This window comes from Chelon labrosus, assembly GCF_963514085.1.
Source record: "Chelon labrosus genome assembly, chromosome: 4".
NCBI lineage: Eukaryota > Metazoa > Chordata > Actinopteri > Mugiliformes > Mugilidae > Chelon > Chelon labrosus.
In genome coordinates this window covers 15,149,753-15,166,449 of record NC_140340.1, presented here as the reverse complement: position 1 = coordinate 15,166,449, position 16,697 = coordinate 15,149,753, and the positions used below count along the sequence as shown (strand labels likewise).

The following is a 16,697-nucleotide window of genomic DNA, read 5'->3' as shown; positions in this document are numbered from 1 at the left end:
ACTGCTGCACCGACTTTGTTTTGGGCTGTTTGCTTGTTCTGAGATTAAAGTATCTAATTTGTGGGAAGTTGTGCGCACTGATGAGTACATGGACTCCATCAGCCCTTTTCCATTTGGAGTAAATTAGTGAAAAATGATTGAAACGGGGTCGTCGCAAAAAAACTAATGACGGCAGAAATTACTTCCAGCAAGATTTCTCTCAATTACTTCAGTATTGCGCTGGAGAATTATGAATATCCAGTGAACAGAGTGGCATCTGGATACTGCCATGCAATTACGAATCTTAGAAAGAAACCAATGTCTATTGTGTAGTCGTGATTTATAATAATACCCCATTGTAATTTAGTTATATGATCTAATCTTTTATAATGAACGTCTATAAATACAAATAGATAGAAGTAAATAGAAGTTTTGTGAACTTGTTTTACCTGTGATATCTGAATAAGCAACATGTGTATTGTGACATATGCAAGATGTGAAGAAATAATATAATAATGTAACCACAAGAATCTCGAACCGCACTCTTAGTTGGATGTGACGCAAGTATAAAAAAATCGAATTGTTTTTTATACATGAGACATTTTGGACGCTTGGGAGCAATCAAGGGAAGGACATAAGACGGGTCATCATAAACCTGCGAATAAACATCTTCATCTCCATTAGATTTTTAAAATTCAACATAACTAATCTTTGCATGTTCTCCCTGTGTCTGCGTGGGTTCTCTCCGGGTACTCCGGCTTCCTCCCACCGTCCAAAGACATGCTCATTAGGTTCATTGGTGATTCTAAATTGGCCGTAGGTGTGCAAGTGAGTGTGAATGGTTGTCTGTCTCTCTGTGTTGGCCCTGTGATAGACTGGCGACCTGTTCAGTGTGTACCCCCGCCTCTCGCCCGATGACAGCTGGGATAGGCTCCAGCAGACCCGCGTGACCCTTAACAGGAATAAGCGAGTACAGAAGATGAATGAATGAATAACTAATCTTCCGAAAAGCTGCCAACAGGAGTCCGGTGCAGGACACAGTGCAAAAACTAGGATAATAGACCTTTATCAATTGCCTGACCATGGCTAATGGCTTGGTTCGGTTTGGTGTGTCAAGTTTCCCTGTCTAGAATCTCACTTTAGCATGTTAGCATGCTAATTAGCCTTGAACAAAACATAAACTCACATTGCATAAAGGCTGTAAGACGGGTCGTCATGAGCCTGTGAATAAACATCTTCACCTTCAAGGGGGATAAAGTGAGCTTGAGCTATAGTGAGTGTAAAGGTTACCAAGTTAAAATAACAATTTTCCAAACTTAAAAGTGAAAGTTGAAAGTTTGCTTAAGGAAACTGGCTTATTCGCTTTCTTAAATCACAAACATGGAACATGAGCAACCAACATGCTTCAAATAGGTTACAAACAGCAGCATTTTTTAAAGAGGGAGAATTAATACTCTGATCATCAAAATGTCATCTAAAGTCAGTAGAAGTGACCTCAAGTGCACCCTGCCTTCGTATTTGATTTGAAGCATCTTAAAATATTTTACAGTATACTTTGGGCTGTGAAATACAAGCCTACTACTGGTGGCGGTGTCCTAAAATCTGCTTCCAGCATATCACTGTTTTAGAGGGATTATAAACCACTATGGCATGTTACATAAACCATTCTCTAATCGGTATCTGTGTGATTTAAGGGATTCTGTAGCAGCCATTATTGCAGCACAACAATATTTGCCCCTTCAATAAAGCAACGGGAGAGACACCCTGGAAAGAAAATCGATTCTCCACTTGGACTTTCCTGCACCTGAACTCACGCAGCGCCTCTCATATCACAATCTTCACTTGATCCTCACTTCTGGTGATTCCCCCTTATCAGTGATCATTGGCTGTGAGATATGAGAGGGGGGTCGATGTGAGTCAGGGTACTGAGCCAAACCCCAAACAACAAAAACAACATCCGTGCTATTAACACACTGAACGTTAAACTGTTACTTTGCCTTAAGAGAGACTCGCAAGTGTTTATTACATCAACTGAACTCATAGATCAGAGCATCTGTGCATCCAACATGCTTTGATAGGAGGCTCACTCATCAGTTATCTCCCAGGGATTTCTTGGACACGAGTAAGTAGGCTCATAAAATAAATCTCAAAACAGACCCTGAAAGATTCAAATCTGTGTAACTGCAAAGATGAAGTGCAGCAAAACAGATTCACGGTGTAATCAATAAGAACTTTTTCCAGAGTTGTGGTAGATTAGAGCACATACTGGGTTTTTAAAGTTACGTCTCTGAACTTCTCATGGTGATAGAATTAGTAGTTACGTATGATTTTGTGTGACTGTTTAAAGGAAGTTATCATGAAATAAACGGATATCCCCTTAAAAAAACATATAAAGATACAACACAAGTGTTATATTTTAAAATGTACTGCTTGTATAAACTCATCCAGTGGCTTGTTTTTACATTAATCAATTAATTGTTCTTCCTTAGTCTCCATTCAGTTTAGTATTATATGTAACAAAAGAGAAGCAGCTAATCCTGCCAAGAAGAAGCCAGAAAATGTGTAGCAGCTTTTAATTATAATAAAATAGTTGCCACTTACTTTTCCGTCGATCAGGTAATTTCCAAATGTGCTAAAGGTTTCAACCCTCATGTTAGACTAATAACTCCTAGTTAACCACATACTGATCTCGTTGTTGCATTTGATTTGTGTCTTAGTTGTAGCTGGAAGCAGTAGGAGTATCAGACTGTCATCAGCGATTGAAACGGCACATTTGGCCCAGTTTTTACTCAACGCTGACATCAGCATGCTAACGTCCTCACAAGGACAATGCTAACACACTGGTGTTTAGGTGTTCAATAGAGGTACGGACACAGCAAACCATCAGAGAACTACCAGCGATGGAGGGCGACTACAGCGTCGCCTCACCTCAACTTTGGTCTGGGCCTAAAAGTTACACTTGAACACACCACAAAAACCGCATCAAATGGTCAGCTGTTCATTCTAGATGATCCTGTTGTTGTGAATTGGAAGAGCCTTCTGCGTGCCCTTTGACCTACGTTTCTCTTTTTTGTGCACTGGTTTGCTCACTTGAACACTCAGTCAGGGATCTCTCTTTGACCGAGTTGTTCTGCCACGGATTCAACATAACTTATCTTCCAAAAAGCTGCCAACAGGAGTCCGGTGGAGGACACAGCGCAAAAACTAGGATAACAGACTTTTATCCATTGCCTGACCCCAGCTAACGGCTTGGTTCGGTTTGGTGTGTCACAGCCCTCAAGTTTGCTTGTCTAGAATCTAACCTTAACATGTTAGCATGCTAATTAGCCTTGAACATAATGTACAACTTAAAGTCACACTGTGTTATAGTTGCTAGAAGAAAGTACTGACAATATTTCACCATAGTTGTCGAGAAATTTTATGAGAACCAAAAGTGGAGATATTCTGGACCATTTGATAATAACTGAAGAAGAGCTGTGGTCTCCATAACGGATGTACATGGAAAGACTGAGACGTTACTCATAGACATTACTGTTTATGAGCAGCTTCTTATCAATAATCAGTGCTCCGGAAAGTTTTGACCCACATAACTCCAGTTTCCATCTCCAACACACAATTGAACCCACGCGCACACAGAGAAACACACACACGTGCAGGGTTGTTGAGGCACTGTAAGATAACAGGAAGGAAGGGTGGGTTTCCTTTCCTGTGCCGTTATTTGTTGATGTATCTTTTATCTTTTGGGAGGCATCTCGTCCAGCTCCGTCTCCTCCCTCAATGGGAATTCATGGGACCTGCCCAGGAAGGCGTGCGCGAGATTTCTGCAGCGTTGTGTTACTGGATTGTGGAGCGGTAGATAATCGCCATGGTGACCCTTGGATGTAATGGATTGCTTTTTAAAGATTTTTGTGTTTGTGTGTTCAGCAAAGTGTGCTGCTCATTCCCAAAGGGTGTTGGTACAGACAGATAGGAATCACAGTCATGGTTTATGTCGCCAGCCCTATTTTACTTTCTCTGCTTTTGTCTCTCTTAGTGCCTCAGTATCTCTCTGTATTATTTATAACAGCGTTTTACCTCCCATGGTCCTCTTTTATGTTGTGCTTGATATAGCCTCTGAAATTCACTCGGTCATAAAACTGATATCCCCTAGGTGAGATAAAAAGGTGTTACACTTTTTAGAGGCTGTTTAGATATTAAGTCTGACTTTATGCTTCTGATAAAAGTAATATGTTATTTTACCAAATATATGATGCATTATGGTGTTTTTATTACTTATTCGTAAACATATGTGTGCCATTTTAATGTCGTGTTTCTGTCTTTGAAAAGACCATCTTTCGTGGCGATGACTATGATTGAGGCCTCAAGCTGCAGCCCCAATCCCACTCAATCCACAGAGATTGGCACTACGCATTCGATCCAATTTTACCAAATCTCCTGAATTTGTCAGTTTCCTGTTGCACTGCAGCGATTTAAGACACACAAGTATAAATTCTCACAATGGCGTAAGGCCACAATGTAGGCTCTGCAGAGATTTAATGCAGAACTATAAACCAAGCTTTGAATTTACACTTTCCATACTAAGATCGAGAAGTATCGAGAAGCACAACAGTTTCCTCTCGAGCGATTTCTAAGTGACGGTGGAGAGGGAAAAACTCCCATTAAAGAGGAAGAAACCTCAGAGGAAGAACCAGACTCAGGGTGAGCGGCCATCTGCCTCGACAGGTTGGGGTGAGAGGTGAGCAGAGAGAGAGAAGAGATTGAGAAACAACAAAGAACACACACTGGGCAGGCTGGTGAGGCCAGTAAGTGAAGATCAGAAACCTCAGGAGTCAGAGATACCTGCAGAAAGATACAGGAGGGAGGAGAGAGAGGAAAAGATACCGGAGAGAGAAGGCACAGAGCTAATCATGTGCATGGAGAGTGAAAGAGAGAAGAGTATTGGAGAGATGCTTGGTGCATCATGGGAGGTCTCCCAGCAGCCTGGGCTTATCGCAGCATAACTAATGACTGGTTCGGGGTCACCTGAGTCAGCCTTAACCGTAAGCCTTATCAAAAAGGAAACTTTTAAGCCTAATCTTAAAAGTAATTTCATAAAACTCTTAAAACACTGAAACCGATCGAAATCATTTCTCTTCAGTGGCTGAAGATAGAGTCTTATGACTTAATAATATTAGTCACAAAGACTTTCTGCAGAGTAAAAAGTAAAACAGAATGAACTGTAGTGAAGTAGAGCAGCTCTGTTTGTTGTCTCGTGTTGTTTTTTGTAAATTGTCATATGTCCGCTGAAGCTCGCCAAAGCTGCTAATTGACATTTTTTTGTAACTGACAGAATGTAATTATTGAGATAAAGTCACAATTATGAGGTTTTGGCATTCATTTGTTAGTCCCCCGAGTACGCTAATGTGTTCAGAAAGTTATCTGCTTATTACGGCGCGTTAATGAGTTTATGCAGCTAAAAGCATTTTGTTTGTTTGTTTGTTGTTTTGACCTTAATTCGTGCTTTCACTGGATCTTATTTTAAAAAGACGAATTAGTTGGTGTTAAACCTGTTAAACACACACTGCACATACATGTATTGCATAACAACACGTAACTGCAAATATATGTAAAATGGAAACACCATTCACTCAAGCTGATTAGGCAAATACTAAATATTCTGTTCTTTTAAACTTGGAAATACAGAAACAAAAGAATAAAATCAAAGAATTATTCATTTGGACTCGTACTAATTTCATTTCTGAACAATTTCAATCCATCCAATTTTATCTCCTTATCTGAAGTCAGGTCACGGCGTCAATTTCCAACGTCATTAGAATCACATTCTTGTGTTGCATAATCTCTCCCGCAAAATCTGTGTCTACACCAGAGTCTCCTCCTGGGCCCAAGGGAAGGTGCAGGAACTCTACTCCATGCTCCCCCCCATGTACAATTGCATGTACAATTTAGAAAATGTGGTTTACTTTCATTTCATGATAATACTGAGGGATAAAAACAAAAATTTTAGATCATCCAACAGAAAAATGCATTCTGATGCTGCCTCAGTATTGACGGCTTCTGTTTGTTAAGGGGTGCAGGCACAGGACTGTCAGCTGACTGTCAATGCTGAGCGGCGACCAGTGAATCACTACACGTGGACTCAAGACTTTGCTCTGAATATCTCAGTTTCAACATGACAACATCATTCCAACACTACCTTTATAACAGTTTGTTTTGTGCAGTTTGTTGCCTAAGAAGTACATGAGCTGAATTTCACACACCGAGTCAGGCAGAAACCAAAAACGTAAAACAAAAATCTAATGTTCAAGCCAGACTCAAAAAGACAAAACTTAAAATATGCATTAAAAGAGATTGCTGTTTGTCTTAATCCTCTAGCTGTTCATATCTCTGTCTTGCGTTCTCCTCCATGTCATCTCCATCACCAGACACATCATAACTCAAAACCATTTCATCTTAACTGATGCATCAGAGGCCAATCTCTCACTGGGAGAGCAATTCACCACCAATGCATATTATGTGGTGTGTGCTGACCTTTAAGCCAATCACACGTGGAGCTGTTTGGTGGCGTGTGTCTGCCTGCCTCTGCTTCTGTTAATCTCACATGTTTTAAAATGTGTAATTTCCATCCTGAGGAGCGGGCAGAGATATATGTGACTTCTGGCACCGACTGACGCAACTGTCACCTTCTGATTGCTTTTCTCAAACAATGAGAACGTAGGAGTTTTTATTCATCGCTGTGTGCGGCTCCAGTACGTTCATGCAGAGGAAAATGCACACACTAACGCATGTAACGGAGAAATTACATGCACACAATCATTTGTTATCACCTGCATTCGGGTGTAATTCTGTGTTCACTAATTCATACATAGTCACAGGCAGCACCTCTGTGTGCCGCAGTAACAGTGCTGTGTCAGTGTTTAATAGAGATGAATAGCAGCAGAAGTGGACAGTAACAGAGTAGAGGTTATCCACTTTCACTGTCACTTCCTTATTTTTTTTAAAAAAACAACTAATATACACTGATCAGGCATAACATTATGACCACTGGCAGGAGAAGTGAATGACATTGACCATCTTGTGACAATACAGCGTTCTACTGGGAAACGTTTGGGCCCATCATTGGTGTGGATGTTACTTAGACACGTACCACCCACCTAGACCAGACCAGGCACTGCCATGGGCCGATACCAAGATGGCTGCCAAGTAGTGAGACTGCCCTCAAAGGATTTGGTTGTCAAGCTTTCCTAGATTGTCCTAGAAAATATGTTTATGTAATGCCTTTACATAAAAATTTATTTTACTACAACTGAAAAACTACATGTAGTAGCACCCGCAGGATATTTGGCAGTTCAAGCAATTAAAGCAGACGTATGCCTGAACATAACCACGAGAGGCTGTACCTCGCAAGAGGTTGTCATGCCGCATACACCGATGAAAATAAAAACATCAAAAACAACAGCTTCACTGATAGATTATGTATTAACCTGTGGAAATACAAGCATTTTCTCATTATGTTAAAAGCAAACTTAATCCAGTCCGCATTATTTTCTGTTGTAAACGAGTCACGAGAAAATCTATTTTCTCGGAGACAGCTTTGAGTTGTTGGATTTCAGATGTGTCACAGTAAAATAATGTGTGTGTCTTTCTCTGTGTGCGTCCTCCTGCAGCTTTAAATGTTGGTTGAGAGGCAGGTGGCTGTAATTAGTCTTTTTCCGGATGCAGACACTTGACGTGGCCTTCTTCATTTATTTTCTTATTTGACTGAATGCACAACAAAAAAGACAAAAAAAACAACAAAAAAAAAAACAGCTGCAATATGTCTATATTCATGCTCTTGTTATAAGTATCTATTTTGTGGGCCAGAATGTCTTTGTACGAAACACTGGATTTATCCGTGCTGCCGTTTGTGACTGGACTGTAGATGAACAGTCACATCACTGCGTATGAGAGAAGAAAGAAAGGTGAACGTAGACTTTGAAAAATCAATGAAGAATCTTTTCATGACCTCCTGAAATCCTCTAATCACAGCCCTTGAGTCATCACACCCAGACTGTGACTCAGTGTTTAGTACTTTGTTTACTTAAATTAATTATTAAATTAAGACAGAGGAGAGGAAAGTGTAGATAAATTAGTGGCTCTTTGCATTTACATTGTTAATGGTCCAAAATGGAGTCTTAATGCCTTTATACTTGGATTTGTTCATGTAATTTGTTTTTGTTTTTTACAAGCATGTGTTTTTGACTTGACTACCTTAAATAATCCTGCTGGTATAATATATTTGTTTTGACTGTTAAAATCCAGTTTATTGTTCTCCACATCGACAGGTTGTGCGCGTATCAGCGTCCATTTGTTAATTTGTTATTGTATTGTTATGTAGAAATGATTATGCATTTGAATGTAAACCCTTTCCAATGACTCTTAAAGAATTATTATTAATAAATAAATTAAATCCATGCAACCTTCTAAATAGACTTACTTAAATGCACTTGTCAGGCTAATATAAATTCAGTTATAACCTCCACAGGCAGCTAAACATGACATTTAGAAGGTCCTCCTTATATTTTGAAATCCAAGAAAGACCTCTAATTACAAGAAAATCTCAGAGGATGCTGAGAATGTCAGCTGCAGTGTCGATGCCGGAGCTGAACTTCCTCTGAGGTTTGCTGGTTTGAATCCAGGCTGTACACTGTTGATGTACAGGCACAGCACTGAAAATACACGGAGGAAAACAGAGAGAGGGTGTGTGACATTTATTGGATGCAGTCAGGCTGAGCTTGCACTGTATAACCTTGGGTCCAATTTTCTCTGCACTCGCAGTAATATTTCACTTCTTTTCCCGTCTTACGTCTTATAGCGGCGCATGAAGCTCGGGCTGCTCCTTCTCATGGCCTTGGCGGCCCTGGATTTTAACAACAATTTAAGATGGAAAGCTGCAGAACGCTTCTTGAGAGGATTGTGATATTAATACTAAAAATGTTCTGAGAAAGTGAAGAATCACAGTTAGACAGTGTTGACAGTGACGCATAATAGAGGTCTAATAGGCGCAGGATTCAGGAAGTTGTATAATAGAATTAGGCTGATAATGGCTGCACTTCCATCATTCTACTTTACTGTAGGAAAAGCACTCCTCACGTCTTGCACAGTGCACAATGTTCTTCGATAATGACCAGCTGCCATTATTGTTGATCTGTACCTCCATTTAACTCTCACTTAAAGGAAAATCTTGCAGCACTACTAAAATACACAGCTTTTCGCTCTTCTTCAGTTTCCACTTATCTCCGTCCTATTGTTATAAACCTCCATCTCAGACACCCTCCTCCCCCCCGTCTTTACAAGCTGTCACGCAAAAAATGTAGCTCGTACCTGGGAGCTCGAACTGTTCTTAACTTTGGAATGGTTTCTGCCAAAATATCCCAGGTGCAGCGCTTCCCCAAGTACCTGCTCTCTACCTCATACTAAAGGCGCTTGAAGGCAGCTGAAAGATTCATGTAATGAAAACAAACTGTCACACGGATGGATGATGCAAAACTTCACCTCTTTAAACAGATGTAAGTAGGTGTCCTGACAAAATACAGAGCAGAGGACTTGGTAGTAATGTTTATCCGGATTGGCAATGAAGTTTTACAATCAACAAACTGTGTGGTGTGGGGTTTTTTGGCCAGTTTCTCCTCCCAGGCAACGTTCAAGCTTTATTATTGATGGAGCTGCAGGTATCACAAAACGGCCCTGTGCATTATTTATTTACTCCAAATATTGCGGTATAACATCACACTAGAACTGAACTTACGCAGTAAAGGACAGAGCGCTTGTGGTAAAAATGGAAATGGGACATTTTCTGTAATAAAGTATGAGACATCTCTCCACATTAGATAACGTGGTAACTCTCAGACAAAGTTCAGATGTGATCTCTGTTCGATTTCATGGTGCTGAATGCACTCTCCGCGGGACAGATAACACTGACAGTGTCTGAGGCTGATTATTATTTTGATATTCATCCGTTCCATTATGCGAGGAGACCGTCTTCTTGTGTATAAGTTCCTCAACTGACACATAAAACTCTGAGATACTCTGTACCTACATATGTTTAGTCTCATTGGAGAGAACTATTCTTTATTAAAATATTTGTAGGGAGCTAGATGATATACATATATATGCTTGATAATAGACCACTATTTTATTTCTTTTTTTTATGTGCGATTAACGTAAACATGCTCCGCTATTATGACCTCGGGCCTATCCCATAGTTTGAGAAATCAGGAAGTGATCGAAGCAGCAGTGACGCTGTGGAAAGCAAGCAGAGCATGAAGTGATGTCGTAGTAAATAGTGTCACCCTTCGAGGGCAGTGACACGCCATTTAGCTTCAAACCTTCCAAAGATCCCAAAAGATGAAGAAAAAAAAAAGAGATAAAGAAAGGGGTCTTTTGAACAGCGATTTTAGCTTCAGAGCCCTAGCAGACAAGAACTAATATACCGCGTTATGAACTGAGTAGGCAGCTTTCTGAGTAGCTTAAATGTTTGATAAGAGTAATACAAGCTTGAAAAGTATTCCATCCAGGTACATGAAAAGCAGCTTTTCGAAACAATGCGATTAACTATGAAAATCATGCGATTAATTGCGATTAAATATCTTAATCTATTGGCAGTCCTAACTTGTATGCATTGTTGTTATGTATAGCCTTTATAAAGAAATTCAAGTACGATTAAAGCGGCATAATTCTGTTGTTTATTGATATTATGGAAAAGCACCGTGACCTGTTTTATCATGTGGTTTGCTAAACGTATATGTGACATCGTGCACGTACACACGGTGTGAGCACTTTATCTGTACGGGACCATTTTCCAGCCAGTTGACGGGACTGATGCAATAATCATCATCCCAAATCTGTCTCATTTCGCATCACATCCTGATTTATCTACTCACTCTGTTTTTGTTTTGTCTTTTTTTTTGTCTCTGTGAAATAGAGGCAGATGGCAGCACTGCCCAAAAAAAAAAAAAAAAAAAAAGAGGATAGGAATGACGTAGAGCGGAGTCCTACGTGCCGCGGCCACTTCCTGCTCAGGTCGACAGGTTTAGCTGTCAGGCAGCTGTCCAGTGTGCAGCCTGTGAGAGCTGATATATTGTGAATTAGGGTCCGGGTGGAGGGTTGATCTGTTTAAACTGCGGGGCAGGACAAACAGTGTAATCCCAAGCATCGTTACATCATCCTCCGTCAACACCTCCCCCCACCTCACCCATATTTCCAAGGTCAGTTAGGTAACATCGTGGTTGATAATTTGAGAGATTGAAGTTCCTGCAGGGATGATGGAGGGTGATTAATGGATTGCAGATTGATTGGTGATGCCACTGGGTAACCCGAGGTTAAGTTGAGCTGCACCTACAGATGTGAGCAATTTGGAAGAATCTAGTTGAGTGGAATCTAGTCATGTTTCTGTTCTGAACTTTTTGTTTTGCCAGGACCTCGTATTCTCGCTGAAATATTGATCATAACTGAACAGTCGAATCACCATTCGACACACATACCTCTTAACTATATAGTCAGGGACAGCAAACTGAAAATCTTTCACTTCCTGGCCACAGAATCGATGTTTTTATTAGTGCAATTGAAGCAAGACCTCTTTATTGAATTTGTAAAAACAAATGCAGCCGTTCAAACCAACTGAAGGAAATCCAGCATTAAAATAGAAATATAACTCCATTAGTTGAAAGGTCCTCCTTCATTTGTGCTTCTTTGTCTCTTTTTCAGTTCGTTACCTGCTAAAGAACAACGTGAGTCCAGACCTCTGCAACGAAGATGGTCTCACGGCCCTGCATCAGGTAAGATCACCGGTCCTCATCTGTTTGTCTGTTATGTCTTATTTTGAGTTCTGTGATGTGTCAGCTTGTACTTTTCCTTGAAACTAAGGCATTGATTACTAATACCAGCATCTTATCTAATAGGTGGTACATCCTCACACAGTTGAAGGTTTTCTATCTATGCTGAAGTGTCCCTGAGCAAAACAACAAACCTCTGAACATCACGACTACGTTTATAATATTTCTTCTTGAGAATAGCAAATAAAATGACAAGATACACGTGTTTACATGCTCCAAAATCAATCGGAATAGAACTTTTTCGAGATGTGCAAAGGGGTTTTGCCCACATGCTGTATTAAATCTGCATAAAATATAACAGTTCTTTCCTCCCAGCTTTATTGACGGTAGGGAATTCATTCAATGGAAGAAGATGATCAGGACAGACCTATGTTTTCAACAGCGCTGCCCAGATCAATTCTGACTTCGTTCATCTTTTCCAACTCTTGCTTTAACAACTCGTGTTGCTACCTCCATGTTTGTTTCTGTCCCTACTGGAAACTCGTCAAGTCAGATGAGCAGAAAGAAGGTTTTTATTCCTACCAGATGGTATAAATTCTTTACATGGTTACTTGGCTCCGATATTTTCCTTTTGGAACATTTTATCAGTGGTTTAATCACCCCTCTTAATCCCATAGAAGATACCTTCCTATCTACCCAGTCTGTTCTGACTGAGGTGGTTATATAAAGCTCTGATATGTGGTATACTAGCGTCCAAGTAAATGTTACAAGTGTGTGTGAATGAGAAGGGAAATAATAAAGTGTTTGAGTAAAATCCCTACATGTGGTAAGTGCAGCCCATTTACCAAAAGAAAAATATACAGTTTGGAAATCTTTATATTTATTCAGATTTTTTCCTACGTGAAAATAAAAGGGAAAAGTGAAACTCTATCTTCAAGCATCGTTTATATTTGACAAAGTCAGTTTCTGTTGTTTTTTTCTACTGATCAAAAAAAAAAGTAGATAGTTAAAGGGAACTCTAATGTCTTAATGACTTTGTTTTGCTGTGGATTTTACCATCTCATCACCATCACCGTCGCCATTGTGGAAATATAATTAAATCACTTCCTCATTCGTTTCCCAGGGTAGAAATTCAGTGTTGAGGTTCTCTGACACTGAAGAAATGACTTTTAATAGTGAGGAAATGAGTTCAGCATTGGGGGAAATTACTCCATTTTGATGTAGGAAGCTGATAACATACACCGGGCCTATTTTCACTTGCTAATTAGATCCATTACTGGCCTGATAATCAAAGCTTCCACCTCTTCCGAATCAATGCTGCTTGTCGCTTTTCATTGAAAACTGCTGTTCGTCTGCGTGAGCAATGCGCCGCTACACGTCTCATTTGGTCACACATCAACCAAACTTTAATTTGAAAAGCTGTTTCTCTCTGTCCTTTCACTTTTAACCTGGAGAGAAACATTTGTTTTTCACGCAGCCACTCCCCAGAGCTGATCTCTGTTGCTGACTGCACCGTCTAGTTTGTCCCCGTTAATCTGAAATGTCACTTGCTTGGGAAGCTTGTGGAGATGTGTACGACATCTTTATGTGCAGGAAACTGTTTACACTGTGGACGACATTTAGTTTTCTTAACCCCTGCATTAGAGTCATATTTTAATGTGTAATTAAAACTAATCAGACTTCTTAAAGTATTGCTCTTTCTCTGTAAAGAGTAAAAGTGGTTCTTATATAAAACACCGGTTTTCTCTTCTCTCTGTCCTGTCTTACCCCCTCTCTTCTCATTTGTTCCTCTCTGAATTTTACAACCCCACTGATAGTTTATGTCCTCTCCCCTCCGCCTCAGCCGTCTCTCTTTCCCCCTTGGCCGTCCAAAGCCTAATATTCAGGCTCCTGCTGGTAGGCACTGAAATAAACGGGGGGGAAGAGAAAATTGAAGTCCATCAGTCACCGCCAGGCATGGCTGGTGTTTAAAAAAAACAAAAGAAAAGAAAAAGCCCTGGGCTGCTCAGAGATCAGATTGACCTTTTGGCTTTGAATGTGTGTGTAATCTGCTATTTGGATGTGTCTGCCTGCACAACGTCTTCAAGATAAGACCTTTTCACTTGGGCTGCGATTTGACAAATACCAACACACACACACACACACATAGATAATTTATACTTTTACACAGACACACACTTAACCTGCTTTTTGACATCCTGTTTTCCTGGAGCTATCTTAAGCACACAGAAAAAATGAAATTCATATCAGGCCAGAGCAAAGGCATATGGCTGAAGTGGATATAAATGAAGGGAAGTGTTGGTGATGTTTGCTCTAAATGGGATGTCATACCTGTCCAGGACTGGTCTCACCTCCCTGATATGAACCATTAATCAACAGAAGGCATGCAGGGTCACTCTATGTACCACAGCGCACACACATGCAATCACACACCTATACACACTTCATTATTCCCTAGATCAGCCCGGTAAATGCTTCATGAAAGCACCTTGATCGCTTTGGTTTAGGGAGGATGATCTTTGTCAAGGCTACGTGTGTGTGTTTGTATGAAGGCGTGTAATAAAGCTGCATCGCAAACACAACCTCAGTCCTCTTTCATTTCAATGAAACCACTCGACTGGGAACATGAGGGTGCCGGTACAGAGGCGGTAAATTAAGAGTTGTTCTGCCAGAATTAGCTTTTGCAAGCGTGCCGCTTGACGCCACTGCCTTAGCTTGTTGATTATGTGCAGTCACACCGTCTAATGATATTGTTTTGTTTTTATTTATATACCAGTCAGGCCTAACATTGTGACCACCTGCCTAATATTGTGTAGGTCTCCGTTGTGCCTCCAAAACAGTTGTGATTCATCAGAGAATGGACATGGGCCTTCTGAGGGTGTCCTGTGGTGTCTGGCAACAGGATGTTGTTAGTGGGGGCCTTTGGGTCCTATGGGTTGAGGGGAGGGGTCTCTGTGGCTCAGGTTTGTTCCAGTATATCCAGCAGATGCATCCATTTGGGATCTAGCAAATTTGGAGGCCAGGTCAACACCGTATGCTGTTCTTCATGTTTTTCTGAGTTGTTCATAAATCATTTTTATGTGCGTGCCTGTGTCAGGCTACATCCTGCTGGGGATGGCTGCTGCCATCAAGGAGTGTCATTGCTATGTGGTGGGGGTGCCTGGTCTGGTCTAGGTGGGTGCTACGTGTCTAAGTAACATCCACATGACCGCGAGGTCCAAACGTTTCCCAGCAGAGCATTGAATTGTTGGGGAAACTTGTTGTTGTTATTTACGTCTCCTGTCAGTGGTCATAATGTTGTGGCTGATCAGTGTACTGTGTCAGTTACAATCAAAATGATCTCGAGACAAACTCAGAGCCTGAAACCCACAGAACAAACACCAAGCCTGTGCGACAGCGGGTGTCAATTTCATTTTTAATAAACGCGCCTGTATGAAGAATTATCTCACTTTTGACATTAGGGTCTGGACTTTTTCAGTAATTTTTCTTTTCGGTCATTATTTTCATTATCACATCATTTGTTTTGTCAGTGCAGCCCTATACATGATACAAATTAGAGTACATGGTGAAGCATGATACATGGGTGACTGTTTCATTTTTACAAAGTGTTCAACTTGCTGATTTTCTTTCTAAATAATTCCAACACCTTTGACCGCGGGGCTGTTTCTGCTGTCATTTACAGCACTGGGGATGGAAGTAAAACTTTGTGATGCATCGAAGTGCTCCACACATTTAGAGGTTATCAACCTCGCTGATAGCGTCAACGAGTCGTCTCGGCCCCAGTGGGTACACACTGATTAAGTAATAAGAATAAACAGGAGGCAGAAAAGTATAACCCTAACCCTGTAATTTGTACATGTTAATCATCGTCAGTCAAGATTAGATTCTACGTGTATGCTTTTGTCAGATGTATGAGTATCTTGTTCCTGCTGCTCTCTCTCCTATTCTGTCTGTTTCTGTCTCTACTCAGCTGGTGTAAAGCTGATGGGTGCCCTCATATGAGCAGGGTTCTGCTCAAGGTTTCTTGCTGTTAAGAGGCTTCGTGCTTGCTCTGGGGGTTTCAGACTGTGTTTTCTGTAAAGCGCCTTGACGCTATATAAATACATTTAAATGGAGTGCCACCCTTTTGTATATTCTTCTTGGTTTTAAACACACTAAACCCTTTATTATCTGCTGAGAGTGAATGTACTGCTAGCAGCTGCTTATTATAGTAACATTCAACCAGACAAAGAGCAACATCTGTGTATATAAATATATGCACAAAACAGCTCGGCTGGCCATACATTGCGTAGCGGAAGCTACTTTTATTCACACTGAATGTTAAAATAAGCTTTGTCTAATAGAGAGATGTTGTAGGTTCACAAGGACATTTTTGCTTTGAAAGCACTCAGAGTTACAGAGAGACAGTCTCCTTGCCAGCAGATGCTTCCAAACACACCTGCCTTGTGTTGTCCCATATTCATGCGAGTCACAGCTGTTTTCTGGCTCTGAGCTCCTGTGTTTTGCTTCGGGATCTCCCCGATGAGAAAGAGTCCGCACGGTGACCCAGAACCTCAACAGACTGCTCGAGTCACTATTTCCAAAACATTTATTTTGCAGCGATTTAACCACTCAGGTATTTATGCAGAGATGACAGATGCTCTAATGGTGATCTTTGGGGTTTGATCGTTTCGAGCTGTGAAGTTGTGAGTCTGCATTGCTGTGCAGCTCTAGACTTTTCAAGCGTCATTCAGCTCTTCGTTAGCTCAGCCATGGAGCAATCAGACCTGTCATTCTTTCAGCATCACCCTCTTACACTCAGCAACCCAGACTCAGCAATAACATTAATATGCTGTCATTTATTTTACTGAGATACAATCTGCTGCCCTGTCAGACGGCGGAGAGACAGAAAAAATACGGCGGTTGAAA

General features: G+C 40.8%; 1 protein-coding gene across 2 annotated transcripts in view; it reads left to right on the top strand.

The window, feature by feature from the left end:
• ppp1r16b (protein phosphatase 1, regulatory subunit 16B) overlaps nucleotides 1–16,697 on the top strand; it is an 85,454-nt gene that overhangs the window by 43,628 nt on the left and 25,129 nt on the right. For both annotated transcript variants that reach the window (XM_084542805.1, XM_084542804.1), the window contains exon 3: nucleotides 11,722–11,792. In XM_084542805.1, the coding sequence (XP_084398931.1) occupies nucleotides 11,722–11,792 (71 nt within the window). The remainder of the gene's footprint in view (nucleotides 1–11,721; nucleotides 11,793–16,697) is intronic.